Here is a 23,726-nt window from a genome sequence, read left to right on the forward strand (position 1 = left end):
TATCAATCCGCAGTAGGAAGCTGTCATGGATGCTTGTAAAGAACCCTAAGAAAGCCCCACATCAGCAGTACGGCACTGCATCACAGCTCAATACTACATCCTACCAATCACTTAGCCCTTAATTACAAACTGCAGGCGCTAAGATAAGCATTTTTGACGGCACAAGTGGTTGCCTTACACGTGTACAGTAAATGACTGACTGATCACTGGAAAGTGCTGCCATATGATGCATGTATGTCCCAAGATGAGGGCAGTATATCATATGCTCAAAGGGCGAACCTTCTCTTATATACTTTCCTTGGCTGGCACTACATCTTGGGGGCAGTAATCATTTTTGAAGAATAATCTAATCCTAATCTTCTTCTAACATATACAGCGTAAGGCTATGTTCACGCTATGTAAGCTCTGTGGATTTCCATGGAACTTATGTAGTGCTGCAGGCTGAAGGGATCCCGGCCGGAGTGTACACATGGTATACACTTCGGCCATGATCTCTAGCGGCGCCGTAGAAAACTGACATGTCAGTTTTCTGCAGCCGCTATTCAGTGAATAGCGGACACAGAAAACCCTGTCAGTGCACACTGTGGAGCGAGCGGCTCTGGCCACACGCTCCATAGTGTGCTGTGGGGAGTTCTGATGCGGGAGTGCGGGGAGACGCCCGCATCAGAACTGCAATACCGTCCGGGACTATCTTTTTAGAGGCCGGCCGTTCTGTGACCCGGCCGAGTCACGGAATGGCCGTTCTCTTACAGTGTGTGAACATAGCCTAACAGTAAATTTACTAACAGTAGACCCAGGCAAACTCGGCCGGTGTCATACGTTCACACGGTCATACGTTCTGTGACCCGGCCGTGTCAGAGAAGTTTATCCCATCAGTTACTGCAGTGCCGGACAGATAAACTTCTTTTCTATTCATTTGAGATGTGGGTGCATCTGTTTGCTCCTGCATCCCAATTCACCATTGCATACAATGGAAAGTGCGCCCAGAGCCGCACAGGTCTGAGCGGCCGCTATTCAATGAATAGTGGCCGCACAAAACTGACATGTCAGTTTTCATTGCGGCCACTTGCAATCCTGGCCAGAGCGCATACTATGTGTATACACTCCGGCCAGGATTCCATTAATTGTCAATGCAAATTATCTTTTTAATTAATCATGCAACAATGGCCCTGATTAATTCAAAAAATCTGTGTGTGAACATGGCCTTCATATTAAAATTTACACTTTGGCATCCAAATCAGAAGCCTAGAAAAGAGTTGTAGTTTTAAAGGGGTTTTCCATTAGATTTGGCCAGGGACACATAAAACCTTAAAAAAAAATCAATCTGGCCCGGGTCATATGAAAACGTCTACCGGCCTCGACTTGTCTCTGCAGAATCTACCCGACAAATATTTTAGGCTTCTTGCTCCATCATCATCTTTCTCCATATGGAAACTCCTCATCTGTATTGTCGACATAATAATATTGTCCCTATGTAACATGCCCCTTCTGTGTCCCCATATAGTAGTTAGCCCCTTCTGTACTTTCATATAGAAGTTAGATCCCCTATATGCCCCCATATAGTATTATGCACCCCGGCCCCAAATTTAGTAGTTAGCCCTCCTCTGTTACCCCATGTCATAGTTATCCCCCCTCTAGGTCACTATCTAGTCAAAAAAAGCCCCCTTTGTGCCCCCCTACAGTATATAGACCCTCTCTGTGCTCCATATAGTATAGTGGCCCACTCTGTGCCCCCATCTGTCACTGTCTGTGCTCCCATATAGTGTTACATCCTCTGTGTGCCCCATATAATATACCAGCCTCCACTGTACTTCCATAATATATAGGCCCTCTCTGTGCCCCCATATTGTATACAGGCCTCCTCTGTGCCAATGAAAAAGAAAAATTCACCTCTCACTCCTCTCCCTTTCCCCCATAGCTCTGCTTTTTGCCTCAGCTTCTTGAGGTTAGTCCATTAGTTGAATGGAGCAACACTGCAAGGCCCTTTAAACCCCCTACAAAGAGTATATGGGCTAGTACAGGCATACAGACTCGTCAGACTTTTCAAACAGTTGATCAGTAGAGAAGCTCGGGAAAAGATGTTCAGCAATCTTATACAGATGGCCAATTTAAAGGACAAATAACCCCTTGAATTTTGATTGAGACATTGTAAAGCTGTCCCAGGTTGCCTGTACACATTGCAGATGAGTCACGGTGGTCTTATGCAGTAACCCTGTGCTTCATCTGTACTTGTCATTGATCCTTGGCAAGTCACAGTAAACTGATTTACCACAATTTTCCATGGTTTACAGAGAATTGCTGCAGAACCACAACCGTCATAGATAAAGAAACATATGATGCCCACATGCACTGGCTCCTTTAAGTGTAAAGAAAATTTATAACCTACATTACTTTTTACCGATTTTTAACTTTTTTTTTTTTTTCTAATTGTCATTTTTTTTTAATTATTATGGGGGCTGCTATCTTTCCTGTTTTTGTTTTTAACAGCATTTTAGATAGGGGCCTATTCCACGGAGCGATAATTGGCCGAATCAGCCTGATTCGGTCGATTATCGCTCGGTGGGATAGAGAAAACGATCAGCCGATGATTGTGTCATCGGCTGATCGTTTATTTAGGCCCAAACCTAAAGTCATCGGTCACCCACCGCGATTCGCTGTGTGGAATAGCGGTGCGCGGCGGGCGACCGACGATTTGAGAAGCAGCATACATTACCTAGCAGGGCTTCTCCTCTGCTCCATCTTCCTCCCCGGGTCCCGCGGCGCAGCATCAGCTTTGGTTCAGCCTGACTGAGCTGTGAGACCGCTCAGCCAATCACAGGCCAGGACCGCCACGGCCAGTGATTGGCTGAGTGGTCTGACAGCTCAGTTAGGCCGCTCCGGAGGTGATGCTGCGCCACGGGACCCGTGGAGGAAGACGGAGCGGAGGAGAAGCCCTGCTAGAGGTAATGTATGTTGCAAGGGCTGCAAGGACATCAGTATCGATGTCCCTGCAGCCCTCGCTAGCAACTGTCGAGCCGCGGAATAGGCCCAGTAAACGAGCGCCGATCTAGTAGATCGGCGCTCATTTACATCGTTGATGGGTCCGTGGAATAGGGCCCATAGACTTTACAGTCCTTTTACACATGTAAGGCTGGAAATGAGTGACGATCATCGAGATCGGCGCTCACTTGCAGTGCCTTTATATGGCTAATTGAGAGGCGGGGCCACACAAATGATCACGGTATCATTTGTCCTGCCATTTAAATACATTGTTATCAGCCACACATCCCCTGTGTGGCCAATAAGCAATAATTTATACCGCTGCTCAAAACATGTGATCAGCCGTCTAGTGGGTGGTTTTCTGATCTTCGGCTGATCGCTGACACTTTTACACTGGCCGTGTTTCTAGCAATGCTCATTGCTGATAATTGCCTTGTATAAAAGGGCCATTACAGAACATCACATAGACAATGATAGGCAAGACCTGTGCCATTAACATGAATTGACACGTTACTGGGCATATTCTGTGATGCTTACACAGGGGAGAGGGAGGCTAAGCTGTGAGTTTCACCTGTTGTCTTCTCTATCTACTGGCATCACCATGCACTGTGATGTTGCTAGCCTCCTCCTTATCATCAGAGATAGAACAGGAAGTCTCAGCTTAGTTTTAGGCTTACTAAAATAACAATAGGAAAATAGAAAGCTAAAAAAAAACACCACCAAAATTCTAAGAAAATATACTTAAAGCAAATGGACCATCAGGGGCATCGCTTTAAAGTGACTGTACCACCAGGCCCAGGCAGAAGCACTGGAGGTGGGCCGACCCACCCTTAGTGGGAGGAAACCCCAGCCCCTCCATGACGTGACTCCATTAGAATCAATGGAACTCTAGCATAGAGGGGCTAGGGTTTCCTCCCACTAAGGGTGGGTAGGCTCGCCTCCAGTGCTTCTGCCTGGGCCTGGTGGTACAGTTACTTTAAGATTTTTACATCAATAGACTGGCGCCAAGGCGGGGATGCAGGTACTGCGGTCCTTTTTTTGAACCGTGGCATGGTTCCTGCGCACTGCACCAGTGTATTCCCAGCACTGCCCCCCCAGTGTAACAAAACCTTTTCCCTCTGTGACGTGGCTCCATTATAATCAAGAGGGAGGGGGTTTTGTCACACTGAGTGCTTCAGGCTGGGCTGGTGCCCGGGAATAGACCATCAACGTGCCCTGTAACAATATCATTAAGTAATGGCCCATTCACTTTAAGGTGTTTTGACTTTTGCTTTGGAGGTTCCGGTAGGGCAGGACAAATACAGGATAAAATAGCACAGAATGTAAAGTGACAGACATCATGACGGAAACCCATTAAATCAAATCGGCGTCCGGCATGTAATGGGTCTGACACATCCATTATTTTCATTGTATTACTGTGCATGAGAAGAACAGGTGAAACAAAGACACATTTGGGAACACAGCCTTAAAGGGATTGTCTGATTTTTAGTAAATTACCCTTAAAGGAGAATTTTGGACAGACTTATTTTTTACAAAGTGTCGGGAGGGGGGGGGGAGATGGAATAAATAACATGCACTTACCTCCCCGGCTCCAGCGCTGATGTCCGCTGTCTTCCAGTCTCTGGCCGCTTCCTGGTTAGAGAGAGTACCTGGGACATAACGTGTAAGACCCACTCAGCCAGTCAGCAGCTGTAGCGGTGTCCCGCCCCTCCTGCTGATTGGTTGAGCAGGTCTGACATGTCACATCCCAGGTCCTCTCTCTGACCAGGAAGTGGCTGGAGACTGGGAAACCAGAGCGGAGGACACCAGACACCAGCGCTGGAGCCAGGGAGGGTAAGTCCATGTTATTTTTTTCATCCTCCCCGACACTGTTGTAAAAAAAAAAAAAACACAGTCTCCTTTAATAGAAAAGAATCATCCTTAAACTTACTAACATCCAATGTGTTCTAAACCACTATTAGCTCTGTTACCTCTCTAAACTTCGGCCCATTCCTCGCTTTTCTCACAAGTCTTTCATGAAACAGTACTTGAAACAGATTTTATTTTTAGCAAGCGCCATTATTCTAGATTTGCTATTGTGCTACATTTACTAAACATTCAGCATTTCTCTTTTTTAGCTTCGGTTCTCAGGACGATGAGAAGTTTGCTATGTAATAATATCATTAGAATTTATTCCCACTCTTATAAGGGCAGACCCCCCTTGTTTAGACGCAACCCATGCCTCGTGAATTGCCAATGGGAATACTGAATAACAATCCTATTTCTAAGTAATGAAGGACGCGGTTTATTAGGCCTGGGCCGTGATTGGTATTACAGGGCAATTCAGCAAATACAATTGTGTCCGACAGTTACATTGGTTCAGACATTGCACTGATGTCTTCCGAGTTCTAGTAATTGATAAGTAAGTGGTTTCTTCACTCTATAGCTGCTTCAGGAGCTGGAAACAATCATTATTTATGTCTGGCTTTCAACGTACAGTATATATACCCATAAAGGAAGAGTGAATGGCGTCCGCTGCTTAGGAGCCACTGCACATAACCGGCAGTACCACCATTATCATTATGTGTGAGGGTGTACTCCCAGCACAGGACTATGCTGCAAGACCTTACACAAGAGCTGTCAGTCACCCTGCAGCCATCTCAAAGGGGATAGCGATACTCCGACCAGGCCTGATGGGAGCACCAAGCTATTTGAGTAGATCAAATGGATTGACGCTTGTTAAGCCTATTCCACCACAAACTACCGTGTTTCTCCCCAAACATAAGACGTCCTCCTAAAATAAAACACCCCAACTAGCCTACCAACCAGCCTAAAGTAAGGCATCCCCCCGAAAATAAGGCACCCCCATTCTAAACTAAGGCACCCCCCGAAAGTGAACCCGCCACCCCCTGCCACTCACATAATCCCCTTGTGGAACTTCACAGCCGGTGCTGCAGGCATACTGGTCCATGGCCCCCATTTCCTGCTGCACGTCAAGGCATACGTCCCGTTGCGCAACTGTTTCAGTCTAGAAACACTGAGGACATTGTTGAGTATTCCGGGGGGAGGGGGGTTGCGGGCATGCTGCGAAGAGGCCAGGGGAGATCAGGGGGAAAAGAATTAAGACATCCCTCGAAAATAAGACATAGCGCGTTTTTGGGGGCAAAAATTAATATAAGGCACTGTCTTATTTTCTGGGAAACACGGTAGATCACGTGAACAATTGCTAAGTATACATGTGGGTCTTTCCCATATTTCCAATATTACAGAGGGAAAAGTGCAGCCAATGAACAATAGTTTCTAAATCTGCTGAATGGGGTATTCCCATGTTAACTAATATATTTATACTTGTAGTGTTTGTCAAGTTAAAGGGAAAGTGTCACCTAGATTTTCTTTTACTGATTAGAGTATTTTCTGACTGTAATTTTTTTTATTTAACTTTTTGTACATTTTTATGGGGGCGGGCATATTGCCTGGGCTGTTTTTAACAGCATTTAGTGACCTGCTTTACAGCAAGCCTCATGGACATAGATGACCACAGGCAGACTCTGTCCCCTTGAGATGAATGTAAAACATTACTGAGCGCGGTCTGTGACCTTTAAAGAGGTCACTCAACAGGGAGCTGCTATTGTTTCCTCTATCTACTGGTGTCACATGATGCTGTAATGCTGTAAAAATCACTTTAAAGCAGCCTCCTCTTATCACTACAGGCACAACAGAAAGTCTCAGCTTTGTTTTAGCCCCAGTGGTGAGAACGAAAACGGCAAGATTTTAGGATTATTTTATAATATAGATAGGAAAATTATGAAAATGTCACCAAAAATTTTATTACAAATATGTTTAACATAAAAATAATATTTAGGCTGTGTTCACACTATGTATGTGTGCGGCTGTATTTTTTATGCGGCTGGAAATGTGCGGCTGAAACTACGGCCGTGGGAAAAAATAGACATGCGGCTGAAAACATACGTTCATTTACTTGGAAATCTGGTTCAACTAAAAATAACAAATAAAATCTTTAGAAAGTGATGCAAACACCTCTGGATGCATCTGGGAAAGCAGGGAAACAGTTTACAGGAATCTCTATTACCGGGGTTTGCGATCCTCTGCAGTATGCCAATGCCGATGTCTCTCATGGTTAATATATTTAATTAATAAAACACATTTTCTTTGTATTAAAGTCCCTTTCGTTGTTGAATAATTAAATTTAAACGAATCCATCATTGTGCAATTAAATATACTGTTAAAATAAATAGATATATAAATAAATGTATATTTATATATATATTTATTTTTTGACAGTATATTTAATTGCACAATGATGGATTCGTTTAAATTTAATTATTCAACAACAAAACTGATTTTATTACAATGAAAATGTGTTTTATTAATTAAATATTAATTAGTACAGGAAGCTCCAGTAAGCCGTTAATTCATATGCCGGCAATAGAGCATTCTGTACTAATCATCACTTTACTTTAATGAAAACATCAAATGTTTCTTCTAATTATGTTATCACAATAGCATTATTAGAAGAAACATTTAGAATTATATGTGCGCTCAGCTGATTGGCTGATCGGCTCAGCGCACATATAATGAGCCGGTCCGCAGCACAGTGACTTCATTGTGCTGCGGACCAGCGAAGAGACAACATCGGGGTGAGTATAAAGCTCTCCCCACCCCCTCCCCAGCACTGCACCCCTCCCAGTAAGGAAGGGGGATCACTTAACCCCTTCCTTGCTGGGATGGGTGCAGTCTGACATCAGTCTGGCCCCCAAGGGGTTAAGGGGGATGCAATACATCCTCCCTTAACCCCTTGGGGGCCAGACTGTAAGCGGCGATCTGTAAAGATGCTGCATACTGTAAGGTGCACAACACCGCTCACAATGATGGGTGTTGTGCTCCTGTTTGTGTGTTTTTTGTGTGTTTCTCCCTTTTTGTTTTTCAGATATCGGTATCCTGTGGATTACGTCGGATTCGGTGGACTATGTCGATGACCAGCGGTTGTTTGGTGTTTTTTTTAATAAAATGGTCAATGAGGGGTGTGGGGGTGTTTTTATTTGAATAAAAAAAAAATTTCACTTGTGTGTTGTCTTTATTTCTTTACTTTATAGACTTAGTAGTGGAAGCCGTCTAATAGACGGAATCCATTACTAAGCCTAGTGTTAGCCGGTATAAAATGGCTAACACTAACCCCCCATTATTACCCCAGTACCCATTGCCACCAGGGGTACTGGGAAGAGCCGGGTGCCAGTGGTCCCGGAGCGTCAAAATTGGCGCTCCTGGACTGGGGCGGCAGCAGGCTGGTAAGATTTAGGCTGGGGAGGGCCTAAACCAATGGCTCTTCCCACCCTGGTGTTACCAGGCTGCTGTCGTTTGGTTTTTAACCCGGCTGGTTATAAAAATAGGGGGGACCCTATACGTTTTTTTTTAATTATTTTTAGGGTCCACCCTATTTTTATAACCAGCCGGGTTAAAAACCAAGCGACAGCAGCCTGGTAACACCAGGGTGGGAAGAGCCATTGGTTTAGGCCCTCCCCAGCCTAAATCTTACCAGCCTGCTGCCGCCCGGTCCAGGAGCGCCAATTTTGACGCTCGTGACCACTGGCACCCGGCTCTTCCCAGTACCCCTGGTGGCATTGGGTACTGGGGTAATAATGGGGGGTTAGTGTTAGCCATTTTATACCGGCTAACACTAGGCTTAGTAATGGATTCCGTCTATTAGACGGCTTCCACTACTAAGTCTATAAAGTAAAGAAATAAAGACAACACACAAGTGAAATTTTTTTTTTATTCAAATAAAAACACCCCCACACCCCTCATTGACCATTTTATTAAAAAAAACACCAAACAACCGCTGGTCATCGACATAGTCCACCGAATCCGACGTAATCCACAGGATACCGATATCTGAAAAACAAAAAGGGAGAAACACACAAAAAACACACAAACAGGAGCACAACACCCATCATTGTGAGCGGTGTTGTGCTCCTTACAGTATGCAGCATCTTTACAGATCGCTTCTTACAGTCTGGCCCCCAAGGGGTTAAGGGAGGATGTATTGCATCCCCCTTAACCCCTTGGGGGCCAGACTGATGTCAGACTGCACCCATCCCAGCAAGGAAGGGGTTAAGTGATCCCCCTTCCTTACTGGGAGGGGTGCAGTGCTGGGGAGGGGGTGGGGAGAGCTCTATACTCACCCCGATGTTGTCTCTTCGCTGGTCCGCAGCACAATGAAGTCACTGTGCTGCGGACCGGCTCATTATATGTGCGCTGAGCCGATCAGCCAATCAGCTGAGCGCACATATAATTCTAAATGTTTCTTCTAATAATGCTATTGTCACAACATAATTAGAAGAAACATTTGATGTTTTCATTAAAGTAAAGTGATGATTAGTACAGAAAGCTCTATTGCCGGCAATATGAATTAACGGCTTATGGAGCTTCCTGTACTAATTAATATTTAATTAATAAAACACATTTTCGTTGTAATAAAATCAGTTTCGTTGTTCAATAATTTAATTCTAACGAATCCATCATTGTGTAATTAAATATACTGTCAAAAAATAAATATATATATAAATATACATTTATTTATATATATATTTATTTTAACAGTATATTTAATTGCACAATGATGGATTCGTTTAAATTTAATTATTCAACAACGAAAGGGACTTTATTACAAAGAAAATGTGTTTTATTAATTTAATATATTAACTATTAGAGGCATCGGCATTCGGCAATATTGCCGGCTATTTTTGAAGTACTCCTGTCAATCCACGGCCGTGAATTTGCACAGTTCCAGCCGCAAACAATGGTCTTGTTTATTTTTTTACGGGTCCGTTAACGATCGGGCCGTAGGCTCATGCATAGTGTGCACTGTGCAGCCATATATCGTATACTTTCCAGCGTACGCATGAACCGGAAAAATCCGGCCGATGATTTACCGCCCGCAATACAGCCGCACAGATACATAGTGTGAACCTAGCCTTAAACAGTAAGTCATTTCTGATGACACATTCCCTTTCAATTTTATTTAGCAAACTTTTCTCCTTCTCCTGATAGGCTGTTCTTTCCCTCTCATTTTTGACAGCCCGTTGTCTAGGTTACCGACCACCACTCTGCTCTAAAAACATTAGTCTGGCTGCTGTATATATATATATATATATATATATATATATATATATATATATATATATATATAAATATAGATATATAGTGTATGAGCTGTCAGCAATGGGAGGGAAAGAGCAGCATATCAGAAGGAGACAAGTTCTCTAAGTGAATGTATTTGCAAAAATATTTAACTTGACGAGTCTTACAAGTATAACTATATTAGTTGAAGTGGGAATACTTTTTTAAAAGATACCTGTGCACAACCATCAGCAGATCGCTGGACTTATTATGTCGGTAGCCTACTTAAATAATCAGGCAATTTAAAAGAGTATTCCACCCAAAAGCTAAAAAATTAAATGCCCCCACCTAGCCAGTCTTACTAAGCTAGTCCCCATGACTATTTTGAGGCGCTTTTTGTCATTCTAGCTGTTTCTGAGTTACAAGTTTTTCTAGAAGTCACTCTACATCCAAGATGGCGCCAACTAGGAAACTACATTTCCTCATCTTGTAGTATCTGCCCATCGCTGGCTCAATCTGTTCTGCTTTAGACCATGTTCACACAACATATGTTTTGTATAAATCACAGCCGTTGTTGTTGCAATTTGGTCGGCCGTGATTTACACAAAGCGTATGTTGTATTGTGAATGAATGGAATCCCGTCTGGAGCGTATACACATAGTATACGCTCCTGTCGCGATTTCATCCGGCCAAACGAAAAACTGATATGACTTCATTGAATAACGGCCGCACAGAACATGTCAGTTCACACAATGGAGCATGCAGTGGTGAATTGGGATGCGGGCATGCACGGGTGCGCCCGCATCCGAATTCAGCAAAAATGAAGATCATCCGGCCGATACTGCAGTATCGACCGGGATAATTTTCAGTAACACCGGTCGTTCTGTGACCAGGCCGGGTCACAGAATGGTCGGTGTTATACTACATGTGAACATGGCCTTACACTGTAAACAAAATATCTGTCAGGCGGGGACCCAGAGATACAAAACAAGTGAAGCCCTAACGCTCCACTGTCCCTTCCTCTGAGTGATCAGCTCCTTAGCAAGCCGGCCCCAACCTGAAGACTGGTCACTGTGCTAATATAAGTGAAACACGAAAACCAGGATAAGACAAAACAAACACAATAGTAGGAGGGTCAACTAGCTGGGTCGGTATCTATCGGCAGTGTTAGACTGGCCCACCAGAGGACGGGAGGATACTCTGGTGGGCCCCCCCAGCTAAAACCTGCACTAGCACTGACTGACATGTCTTTTCTCACTGGTTCTTCATTGGTGGGCCCCCAAGATCATTTCCTCTGGTGGGCCCCAGATACCCCAGTCGGACACTGTCTATCAGTCGTAGCAGTACAGAATCAGAAGTCGGGGGAGTAGTTAGAAAGTCAAGCCAGAATCAGGAAACCAGGGAATACACAATCCGCTAGCTTTGTCACACTCTAAAGAGGCTCTATCGTAGGTAAGGAGGATGAGGAGGGCAGTAGTTTTATGGAGGCTGGAGTCCGAGTCCCAGGCGTGATTGGGCAGAGACTCCAGCCCCCAGTCGCCAGTCAGCACGTCATAACAAGAAACACTTGAGCCGATCGGCAATAATTAAGGACAAATTTGTCAGCATGCCCCTAGAAACTGGTTTCCTGGGACACTGTCGGCATAATCAGGAGGCCGGTCGCACGCTCCGGCATTTCCAGGAGCCAAGCATGATGGCCAGCTCCTGACAATTGATCTATCTATTCATCTACATAATAAAACCACAAGCGTAGGGCACAGCTCTGAAGCGGGGCACCTTGTTTGCTGTGGCATGAAATGAATACTGTTTGCAGCGGATTACTACATTGAAGCGCTGTAGTTCCTCTGTTTGACATTTACATAGATAGATTGGAAAGAGATAGAGATATGAAACAACTGTGTTTCCTTTACCCTTTGCTGCTCAGGAGGCTGTCACTCTTCTCTTGTTTCCTCACCCCTTGGCCAGATGCTTACTGATTGGTGTGATGTCAGTGGTGTGCGGGTTACAGATTAAATTTTACTGATTGCCTGGCAACAGAAGAGACAGAGATAATGTGACTTTGGTCTCAGAAGGGAGGGGGAGGACTGAGGAGCAGAGACAGAGTGGACCAGGAAGTGAGGATTTTCTAAAGCTTCAGGGTGTAAGTCAGGATGTGCCGCAGACAAACGGCCCAATTCATGTAATAGAAACCTATTACAAACGAGCTTAGATTATGGGTCGGGATTGAACAGGGTTAAATCTTCCTTAAGTGGGGTTACCCTTTAATATGGCTTTTACAGAGCATTCAGGTCATTACTTTGTAAACACTACTATAAGTATTTCAGTAGCCATTGAAACTTTATTAAAGTAATTTATTATGTCATCATATACATTTTTGCACATAATATAATATAATTTTTTTTATACGTGTGTGTGGTCATATGCTGATTACCCCGAAGCAGTCATGGGGGCGGAGACCTCTTGCAAGCACATCTGTCAGGGTGTGGGATCGACATACCAGGCAGGCTTTAACGTCACAGAATCTCGGCGGAAATCTCCATCACTCTGTACTCCACCTCCAGACACATTTCATTCACATACTAAACATAACTAGAAGGAAGAATTCATTGATTCTTTGACATTGGAGCCTTTTCAGAACATCAGTCATGTATTGATGGGTGTTTACAGCAGGGACTGTGTGACTATATGGACCAAGATCTCCATCAGAGTGATGGGTAATCAGGAAGTGCTGCACACACACTCGTATTTTTCTGTACAATCATTATTACACAGCACAAAGAAGGGTAGGCTGGAAATGTCATTAAATACATGTAAAACATGCTGGGGTTAGATTAGAGACCTCACCTGCTGTCACGTCCTCCTGATGATGCCTAAAAATTAAGCAGAGGTGTAGCTTGGGTGTCAGCAAGGGAAGGGGGAAACACATCTGAGGGAGCAAGCAAATTAACTTATATGTTTATAACTGCACAGGCAGTTCTACACAGACTCAGTGAGTACAGTGCAGTTATATTCAGTGACTACAAGTGGCATATTTATAGTCCTTCTTTGCTGCCTTTTCACATTGACATTGTCCTTGAGCTGTCTTTGAACAGTAGTTGTATCCCAGACAAAATAAAACAATATTTATCCCTCCCTCACTGCCATGATGAGCACAGCAGTTCAGGTCAAATGCCTCTTCCAATCTAATGCCTGCTCTGCAAGTGACATAGCGAAAACAGTCACAGTGATGACAATGTCTAAACTCTGGACCACAGTGCCAGGATTTTTGGCCTGCCAAGGAAATCAATAGACTTCCTTAAGCTGGCCCGCAGGACATTGCAGTGAATTATAATATGGGCAGTCCAGACGGCCAACCGGACCGCCCATATTATAATGTAGTAGGCTGTAGGCCTAGAAGTTAGTGAAATGTTAGTGTGCCGGCCCGACTAAGGAGGCGGAGGTAAACGCAGCCCAGATTGTGAGTTGCAGAACTACAGTATGTGGCACTATTGGGGGAGGTAACTACCTGTGGGTCAGTATTATGGCACTATTGGGGGAGTTAACTACTTGTTGGGCAGTATTATGGCACTATTGGGGGAGTTAACTTCTAGTGGGGCAGTATTGTGGCACTATAGGGGGAATTAACTATTTGGGGGGGGCAGTATTGGGGAAATTAACTACTATATAGAGCACTATTGTGTGATTACTAGAGATGAGCGAACCTTGACCATGCTTGAGTCCATCCGAACCCGATCGTTCGGCATTTGATTAGCGGTGGCTGCTGAAATTGGATTAAGCTTTAAGGCTAGGTAGAAAACATGGATATAGTCATTGGCTGTATCCATGTTTTCCAAACCTTAGAGCTTTATCCAACTTCAGCAGCCCCAGCTAATCAAATGCCGATCGTTCGGGTTCTGATGGACTCGATCATGCTCAAGGTTCGCTCATCTCTAGTGATTACCTACTGCATGGGGAAAATATATGCAGTGACTACTTTGTGTGGGACAGTATTAGGGGATTCTATTAAGAAAACTATTACTATGGGCTGCAGGAGGGGGCATTATTACCATTTTGGTTACTATGGATTGGGAATTTGTATATAGTTCGGTAGAAGGTGCTATAAAAGTGTGGTGCGTAAAGTGAACAGGGGGCAAGTTCTGTAAATAGCCTGGGGCCCATGGTACAGGTTAATCTGCCACTGAAGTCCAAGTCACTGCTGTACCCATTACCCATGATGCTGGATGCTTCCTCTCATAGAGGAGCCAGCATACAAGGCTGCAGCCCAACCATACTGATAGGAGAATATATGACAAACCCAGCAGTATCATTTACACCACCATGCTGAAGACGTGGGTGTAGTTGAAAGGAACACAAAGGAGTGCTTGCTGTGTCACCTCAGCCCTTACACATAGTGAGTGGGCTCCACCATGTAACTGAGCCACCAACATGTGTACATGAGACGTCCAGATGAAGTTTATGCCGACAGAAAACATATTTGCTCGGCCAAGAAACACAACCATGTAGTAGCAGTTACTTTTACTTTTTTGGTTTTCTTTCTCCACGACCTTCCCCTCCCATCTACCTTATTGTGTTCCCCCCTCTCCATAGACTTGTATGGGCAAAATGTAATCTGATCCCTCAGTAAACTGCTAGCAGTTTCCTAATACAGGATAGGTATTTAGGTTACTTCGTCCATAGACAGGTGCATGTAAATTGGGTATGCCTTATAGTAGCAGAACAATCTGAGATTTGCTGTGGTATCTGACTGGGAATATTCTTTATCGCTGAATAAAGTTTTCACAATTGGACACTATATTTTGTAGGTTTATCAAGTAGGTGAACCTTTCAATTTCCATTTAATACTCCTATTCACAATCCTGTTTATCATCACAGTACCAGGTTGCCACAGTACCATGAAACCTTTTATGTAGACGCCAATCGGAAAGCGCCACCTGCTGTGAATTTTAATGAAAACAAAACACTGATCTTTGAAGTGCAATAAATCTTCACTGTAACAGCAACACCAATTTACGGGGACTTTGTTTTAACTAGCAACAAGGGCTGTACCGTATACGCTGTACATAATATATGGTACTGCTTACTCAAGCGCATTAAATGAAGGTAAATGTAGAAAATAATAAATAATAATAATATGATTGGTTAGGGGCAGAAATATATAAGTATATATATATATATATATATATATATATATATATATATAAGTTATATAACTTTGTAGCATAACTTTATTAAAGAAAATGTTTTGTTTTGTTTTTTTACATTTTTACATTGAGACAACCCCTCTGCTGCCACCGATGGCTGTGTTTGGGAACTGCAGAGCTGCACAAGACCTGGTCCCAGTACAGGTACTGTACATAGCACTAATGCTACTGCATGCAGATACTGACTTGCCTGATGTCCTTTTTATTGCATGTAAGCATTAGAGCATAAATTAGACTTGGGGAAGCTGTCTATGTCACCAGCGCTATGGCAGAACGAGCAGAGATAATTGTCAATCACCATTCTGCTACAGGAGGTCGTGGCTGCAGCAATTTTGGCACAGACAGCTTCCCCCTTTAATGCTAACATGCATTAGAATAGACATCCAGGGACACTCAGTATTGCTATAGCACTGCATGTAGCAACAATGTGTACTTGTGCCAAGACCGGGGCTTGTGCAACCCTGCAGTTCCCAGACACAATCATTGGTGGCCGCAATGTAAAAATATAATTATGCTTCTAGGGGAAGTTCACTGTATAGGCATGGGGTATAAAACTCATATCCCTCCAGCTGTTGCTAAACTACAATTCCTATCATGCCTAGAGCTGAATATTTAGCTCTGGCTATCCAGATTTGATGGGAACTGTAGTTTTTAAAAAGATGGAGGACCACGAGTTTAACATCTGTAGTATAGAACATTATCTAGCCCACATAAAAGTCAATGATAAATCAGTGAGAACTAAAGAGATTGGCTTACAAAGAGCATTACCTATCCACAGGATTGCTTGATAAAGCAGTAGTCTGAAATGTCGCCAGTATTGGATATGTCAATAAAAATGTGACTTGCTATTTTCACCTGAGAGGATACTGCCAGAAATGTCTTCGTTTTAGTCTGTGCACGGCCACAAGGGATAAGTGACATTTTCCTGCACTGTGCATCCGCAAGTTTTGGATTATATTTAATAATGCTGCTGGAATTGTTCTTTTTCATTTTAGCCTACTGTACTGTATGTACTATAGTCAGCATTACTATACAAAGATCACTATTACCAATAATACCACCAATTAAGTTTCAAATAGTACAGCCACACCATGACCATTATACTACCAATTAGTAATAATTCAGGAATACCACCATACTGTGGTACATAACCAGTGTACAAAGGCTACTATCCCCCCCTCTCCTTCCCAATACAGTGGCCATATATATTGCTAGATACCAGCGCTGCACAGGCTCTGCATAATAGTATAACTGATTACGATGCAGTCACATCCAGGTGACATCTTTTCTGACTGTCCACTTTTCCTGTTTTTTCCATGAAGACCACATATAACTGATTACGATGCAATTACATCCAGTCACTACAGGTGACATCTTTTCTGACTGTTCACTTTTCCTGTCTTTACTATGAAGACTAAATATAACTGATTACACTGCAGGTACACCCAGTGACAACAGGTGACAACTTTTCTGACTATTCAGTTTTCCCATCTTTTCCAGGAAGACCACATGTGAAGACTTGTTTCAACCACAGCTCATCTCTGCCCTCTGTTGCCTAGAAATCTTTAGCTCCCCCTTTTCCAGCACCCTCCTCCCCTATCCTTATATACAAGCACCTCCTACTGCTACCCCCAGTTCTCTGCCTTGTTTTCCCCTATTTGTTTTTATTCCTGAAGCTTCTATGTTGGACGTGCCCCCCCTCCAAATACTATACTTATTGTGAGTTATTGTGTCATGGCTATATGAAAAAGTGCTATACAGACAGTACTCCTAAAAATAATAGTTCCAGATATTGTACCCCAAATATTTTATATTCCCCATATAATAATAGTGATACCCCCTTTGTGTTCTACAAAGTAAGGCTGGGTTCACACACAGTATTTTTGCTCAGTATTTTGGTCCTCATATTGCAACCAAAACCAGGAGTGGATTGAAAACCCAGAAAGGCTCTGTCCACACATTGTCGAAATTTAGTGGATGGCCGCCATTTTATGACAAATAATGGTATTTCATAACAACGGCTGATGTTTTGAAATAACGACAATTATTTGCCATTAAATGATGGCCATCCACTAAATTTCAACAGTGTGTGAACAGAGCCTTTCTGTGTTTTTAATCCACTCCTGGGTTTGGTTGCAATATGAGGACAAAAATGCTGAGCAAAAATACTGTGTGTGAACTTGGCCTAATAGTGTCTCCTTTAGTGCCCACATAAACTAAGTAATTTCCTCAGTGTTGTATGAGTAATAGTGTCCCATGTTATATTGCCAACCCTCTACAACATGGGTCTCCAAACTGCGGCCCTCCAGCTGTTGCAAAACCACAAATCCCATCATGGCCAGACAGCTAAAGCTTTGAATTTGGTTGTCCAGGCATGATGGGAAATGTAGTATTGCAACAGCTGGTGGGCCGTAGTTTGGAGACCCATGCTCTACAAAGTAAAAATGCCTCTTTCGCACCTCCTTAAGGCTATGTTCACACAACATATATTTTCGTTAAACCATTTGAAATGGCTGTGATTATTATGAAAATATACATTACCTTGCTGTCTATAGGATCCTGGCTGGAGCGTATACACATAGTATACGCTCCGGCCGCGATCCCTAGCAGCGCCACAAACATGTCAGTTTTCTGCGGCCGCTATTCATTGAATAGCGGCTCCAGAAAAACATGTCAGTGCACACTATGGAGCGAGCGGCTGCCTCCAGTGCAAAGGGCGGGGCTGGTGCACAAGAAAAAAATGGCGAACCTATTTAATGCTTTTTTTCTTATTTCCTTGCTTTGTTCCTATTATGTTGCAATAATATTATGCATTACAAATTTTGCCTAGTTACTCTTCTCCGCCCCCCCTGCAGTGTCCTGTTATCTGTGAAGTCAGTCAGGCTACTTCTTACTGGCTCAGTCTCCTTATCTCTCCTCTCTCCAGAACTTTCTTTTATAAGCTGATTTATGATCTGCAACAACCTGTGATTTATTTCGAACCACCTATTACAGACATATCATCTCGGAACGGAGGGCAATAGAAGCTCGTGAACTACCGAACCTCCGGGCATAGCGCTGCTTTAGCGAGAAATAAATATATTAGTAAATTATTACTTTTCGTCTGATAAATTGGTTTAGAAACAATTTTCTTTGCCCGGAAAACCCCTTTAAGTGCAGCACATCAACTTAACAACAAAGCCAAATAGTATTCATTAGAGAACAACAGAAACATTGCCACCGCTTTTTCATCTCCAAATGCACATGTAAAGAGCTTCTCTATAGGATACAGCGTTATTTCAGCTAGCCCTGTCACCCCCAGAGCTTTAGTCACACTCAGCTGCCGGTTTTCAGCTGAACTGAAATGAACTGTCAGCATATGAAATATACTCCTAGCGTTTCAATCGCTGTGTTTAATCATTAGCTGTTAAATGCTACGGAAGCTTTTGCAGAGCCGAAAATGTGTTTGCTTAAAATGCTCCGGCATGGCATGTTCTAATACTCAAGAGGTAATACTTCCCTGATTGCATTTGGACTTTTTTTCCCCATTGTTTTAAATCTTGTGTATGAGATGAAATTAACAGTAAATTTTAAGTAAAACTTAAAGGAGTATTCCGAATTTTGAACAAACATGACAAACTAGTAAGATTTAAACAAAACTAAATAAATATACTCACCTGGCCCTGATCCAGCACCAACGCTTTGGTCCACCGTGATGTCTGTGTTTACTTACCCTGATCATGCGCTGTCCCGGCTCTACTGATGATGTTCGCAATACACTGCAGTGTATTTAGAGCGTCGGTAGGAGAACCAGGAAGTAGATCAAGAGACCGCAGCAAGCAAAAGAGCAGCAGATGCACCGGGTAAGGTGAGTATGTTTTTCCATGACCTTACCTTCTATGGCTGGCTTCAGATATGGTCACATTTGTAAATTTAGTTATGGCAGTTCTACTGAAACATAGAGGACTATAGAGTTGACATAGAATGACCAAAATTTAGTTCAGTGGTTTGAGTTTTATGGTTGTAATATGGACATTGACCTGCATCAATAATGTGTCCAAGACCGGCTTTATGAGAAGGAATTTACGAAAAGAACCCTAAATATGACTTATCTATCAATGGATACATTCCATATTCATACCAATACTGGAGTGTCTGTACCTCTAGTCCTTCTCTGTGGAAAACTTCACGTAAGCAAAGGCAGGACATGATACAAGTATGGTTCCTGAGATCTGATCTTGGGGGTCACCATAGTGTTTTGGAAAATGTAAGCACTTAAAGGGGTATTCCCTTCTCCAAAAGTTATCCCCTATGCGATAACAAGCTGAACTGTGGGGATTCAACCACTGGGACCTTCATCATGGGGACAGTTGTCCTCCTGAAGGAATCGTACTATTCATTCTCTGTGGGTCTTCCGAACATCGCTTCATCAGTGTTTCCCCTATTCTCATTTTTGGTTGTTTATTATAGTTACTGTCTTGAAATATGCAAAAAATTATTATACTCAGTATTTTTGAACCAAAACCAAGAGTGTTTTGCAAACACAGAAAGACTATGGGGGAGATTTATCAACCATGGTGTAAAGTGAAACTGGCTCAGTTGCCCCTAGCAACCAATCAGATTCCACCTTTCATTTACCAAAGAGTCTGTGAGGAATGAAAGTTGGAATCTGATTGGTTGCTAGGGGCAACTGAGACAGTTTCACTTTACACCATGGTTGATAAATCTCCCTCTATGTTCACACACTGTTGAAATTTAGTGGATAGCCGCCATTTAATGATAAATAATTGCCATTATTTTCTTCAGGTGTTATCCGTACAGCTGTACCAGACCTTGACCGAGAGTCTCAGGACCGATATGACCTTGTGATACAGGCCACAGATATGGCTGGGCAGCTAGGAGGTCTCTCGGGGTCAACAACAGTCACCATTGTGATCACTGACGTCAACGACAACCCACCAAGGTTCCCCCAGAGTAAGTAATAAAAAAGGAACTGCTATATGTAGACAGAATAGGACACATAGGACATCTCCATGGAAGGAAGCAGGTGTCACCCATGGGTTACAAAGCATTAGAAGATCTTTGAGAAAGAAAATGTTCATATCTTCAGAGACCAGGTCCAGGACTTGAACTAAAAGCACTGTTTGGGGCTGAATATTATAAATATTCTAGTCAGGGCAATTCCTTTCCCGTTATAATGAAAGGAGTATGCAAATACAATACCCGTATAGAGTATGATCGGCTTTCATCTCAATTTGTCCCTAGAAAAATCTGATTAATGAGGCAGGTTGAGATGAGTAATGACACGACTGATTGAAGTCTTGACTTCTGCATGGTGCCCTCCGGCCTTGAGCTGAAACTCTGGGTAATCTGTGACAGATTGGTTGCCAAGGATATCGCGCCTTCGGGTCAAGACACTTCGCTGAAGAAGAGAATGGACAAGGATGATTACCCCTACCTCTTAATAATGTATTAATCAGATATTTATAAAAACGACATATGATGCAGAGAACTTTAGAATAAACTTTTTTTTTTTGTTAAAAAGATTTAAAATATAATTCCTAAAATCCATAACCTCTTCTTCTTTTTAGAGCTCTATCGGTTTAGTGTAATGGAGACTGCTCCCCCAGGGTCGGTGATTGGTCGTGTGAAAGCTGAAGATGCTGATGTGGGAGAGAACACAGACATGTTCTACCAGATCCAACAGCAAGATGCGGCGGCATTCTTCAGTGTTACAACAGATGCCGTCACCCAGGAGGCTATCCTCAGCATTCTGCAGGTACTGACCCATGGGACATGAAATGGTGCCTTAGGGCAGAGTCTGATTGGCTTCTGTAGCCAGGCCATCGCAGCCTTCAGTGAGGCTTCTGGGGTCAGTGTTGGACTGGCCCACTAGAGGACCGAATCCTCCGGTGCGCCCCCAGCTTTACAACCCGCACTAACACTGACTGACATATCGTTTCCCATTTGTGCTTCATTGGTGGGCCTCCAAGATCATTTCCTCTGGTGGTCCCCAGATACCCCAGTCCAACACTGTCTGGGGTCCATGGCTACTATTGGGACTCTGTGATCCGATGCTGACAGTTGTGGCAGGTGCCTGGCTATGATTGACATCTATTTGTAGAGTCCAAGTACAGTGGTCACTAACTTGTTTACCGCCCGTCAGAAAGTAACTCTGTCAGGTGTCACACCAACAGCTGGGAACTGCGCTTTTCCTCTCCAGCCACTAGGTGTCTCACTCTCCCCTGTGCACAAATGCACTATGTATGGTTTAACTATCTGTTATATGTTGTCCGATCACAGGTGCACACACTTTATTCTGTCCTTTCTCTATTCTTCCCCCTTCCTGTCACACAATTCTATATAAGATAGGGGTTTCCTGTTCTGGACTCCAGTCCAGTTGAGTTCTGTTCCAGTCAGGATAGTGAGAGGAACCTTATTTCTGCAAGAGAGATTGAGACCACTAGTATGTAGTGCTAAGCTTTAGAAGTAGGGTAACCATGAGCTGGGTAAACCTTTGTCTACGCCTGGGGTCCTTCCTAATATCAGGACAGTCACCCCCTAAAGGAGGGGAAAAGGGAATGATCCCCAGAGAGGCAAAGCTGCTAAGTGCCGACGTATCTTACTGACAACGTCCACTTGGGGGAATCTTCAGTGGGAGCTCAACTTAGAGACAGAGACCTAGGACTCATACTACCTCACATGGCAGTCTCAAAACTTGTAAAGGCAGAAGGCAGTCATATATGCAAAGCCCATATATATATATATATATATATATATATATATATATATATATATATATGTGTATGTATAGGTGAGTACAAGAATTTCTTCTTTCAAGTATCTACACTACAATCCTGGCACAGTACTGCACTAAGACAAGTGCCCCTACATAACCCCTACACTACCCTCACTACACCAAGTCTTTCTCTATTTCTTAACCTCTATCTAAAGTCTACCTCAAGAGTTGTATTATTTTTGCACTAGCACCTTTAAGCAGTTCTCTACTGTATACCTTTTGTATTTTATTGAAACTTTTGCAAATAAAGTATCAACTACTGCTTAAGTGCTGGACTTGCGACGCACCTGCACCCTCACACCTCACTACCATTCCACCAAAGGACCGGTGCCCGCATGTCTGTGGGTGGGTACTGCCATTCCTGGCCACTGTGACAAGGTTACCCCAAAACACCAGAGCCCACCGCCTGCCACAACATCCGCATACAGCCCCTAGGCCATGGTATATCTATTATCTATCTCCTCTCTATCTGTAAGTAAAGTCCCTCTAGGGCTGTATACATATCACTACACAAGTAATAGATGAAAATAAATTCCTGCACGTTATATGAACCGTATCATACAGAATACTACAGAGAAGTCACACAATAAATATTACTATTGCTCAGTAAATATTATACATCACAGACCGGGCAAGAGGAAGGAAGCAAATGTGCCGACGTGTGCAGAGCTATAAATTACTGGGCAATAGCTGTGAACAAATGTTGAACACTATTTCTGGTAGAGAGGGGGAGTTTGGCTCCTTTGATTCTCCCACACTTATCTAGGATAGAGTATCGCTTGCAAAATGAGTGCGTTCTGGGAGTATGTGTAACAAAGAAGCATTAAACATAACTATGGACGGCTCACATTTCAGATCCAAGGGCATTGTAATAGTCTCAAATGTGTGGTTATAGAATGAAAGAATGCAGAAAAATTCTGAATGCGTATCTATCTGTCTATCTATCTTATAAATGGGTTATCCCACGATAAATAGTGTATGTATTCCCACAGTATGAATGAAAATAAGTATTTTATCCATAGCAATTGATTTTTAAATTGTGTTTCTGTTATGATATAACGTCAGTGGTAGCGCCCTTAGCTGTCTCTTGTTCTGCAGATTTTTGTGACCACCTGAAGCATCCAGTGGTGGGTTCCGATGTTGTTGACCCTCTCACTGTACACTGTACGTATAAAGTCCTATACGGGTGTACAAGGATATAAAGTACAAATAATAAATTAGAAGGATACATTGGTTGGGACAGTGGAAAAGACAATTAAGGGGAAATTAGATCCCCCAGCACTATTATTAGCGAGTGCTGTGTGTGAGGGACTACTGTCTATACAGGTCAGTGGAGGGAGACAGAAGAACTGAGATCTGGTAGCTAGGGAAATAAAAGAGAAAGGACAGCGCTCTGTAGTGTAGATCATAGGCAAAAGGAACTGAATTTCAGTTCAAAGCTTGAGGCACTTGTGGGTATGTGACCCATTCAACTTCCCTGTACGAGGATTCACAGCGGATTTTGCTGCAAACTCGCAGCTTGAAATCTGCTGCGAATCTGATACAAGTGAAGCTACCCTTAAGAAAGAAGCCGGTTTGGCTCTGAGACGCGTTGTGTCTTTTATACCTATTATTACAAATTTTTTTGCTTAATTATAACATTTTGTTTAGCC

The 23,726-nt window shown here is 43.1% G+C and overlaps 1 protein-coding gene across 7 annotated transcripts in view; it reads left to right on the top strand.

Annotated features, from left to right (window-relative positions):
* The window catches only part of CDH22 (cadherin 22), a 258,228-nt gene that overhangs the window by 211,482 nt on the left and 23,020 nt on the right, over positions 1-23,726 (top strand). For all 7 annotated transcript variants that reach the window (XM_069953917.1, XM_069953918.1, XM_069953919.1 and 4 more), the window contains exons 5-6: positions 20,082-20,249; positions 20,867-21,054. In XM_069953917.1, coding sequence (XP_069810018.1) covers positions 20,082-20,249; positions 20,867-21,054 — 356 coding nt within the window. The remainder of the gene's footprint in view (positions 1-20,081; positions 20,250-20,866; positions 21,055-23,726) is intronic.

Source organism: Dendropsophus ebraccatus, chromosome 14 (assembly GCF_027789765.1).
Source record: "Dendropsophus ebraccatus isolate aDenEbr1 chromosome 14, aDenEbr1.pat, whole genome shotgun sequence".
NCBI classification, from domain to species: Eukaryota; Metazoa; Chordata; class Amphibia; order Anura; family Hylidae; genus Dendropsophus; species Dendropsophus ebraccatus.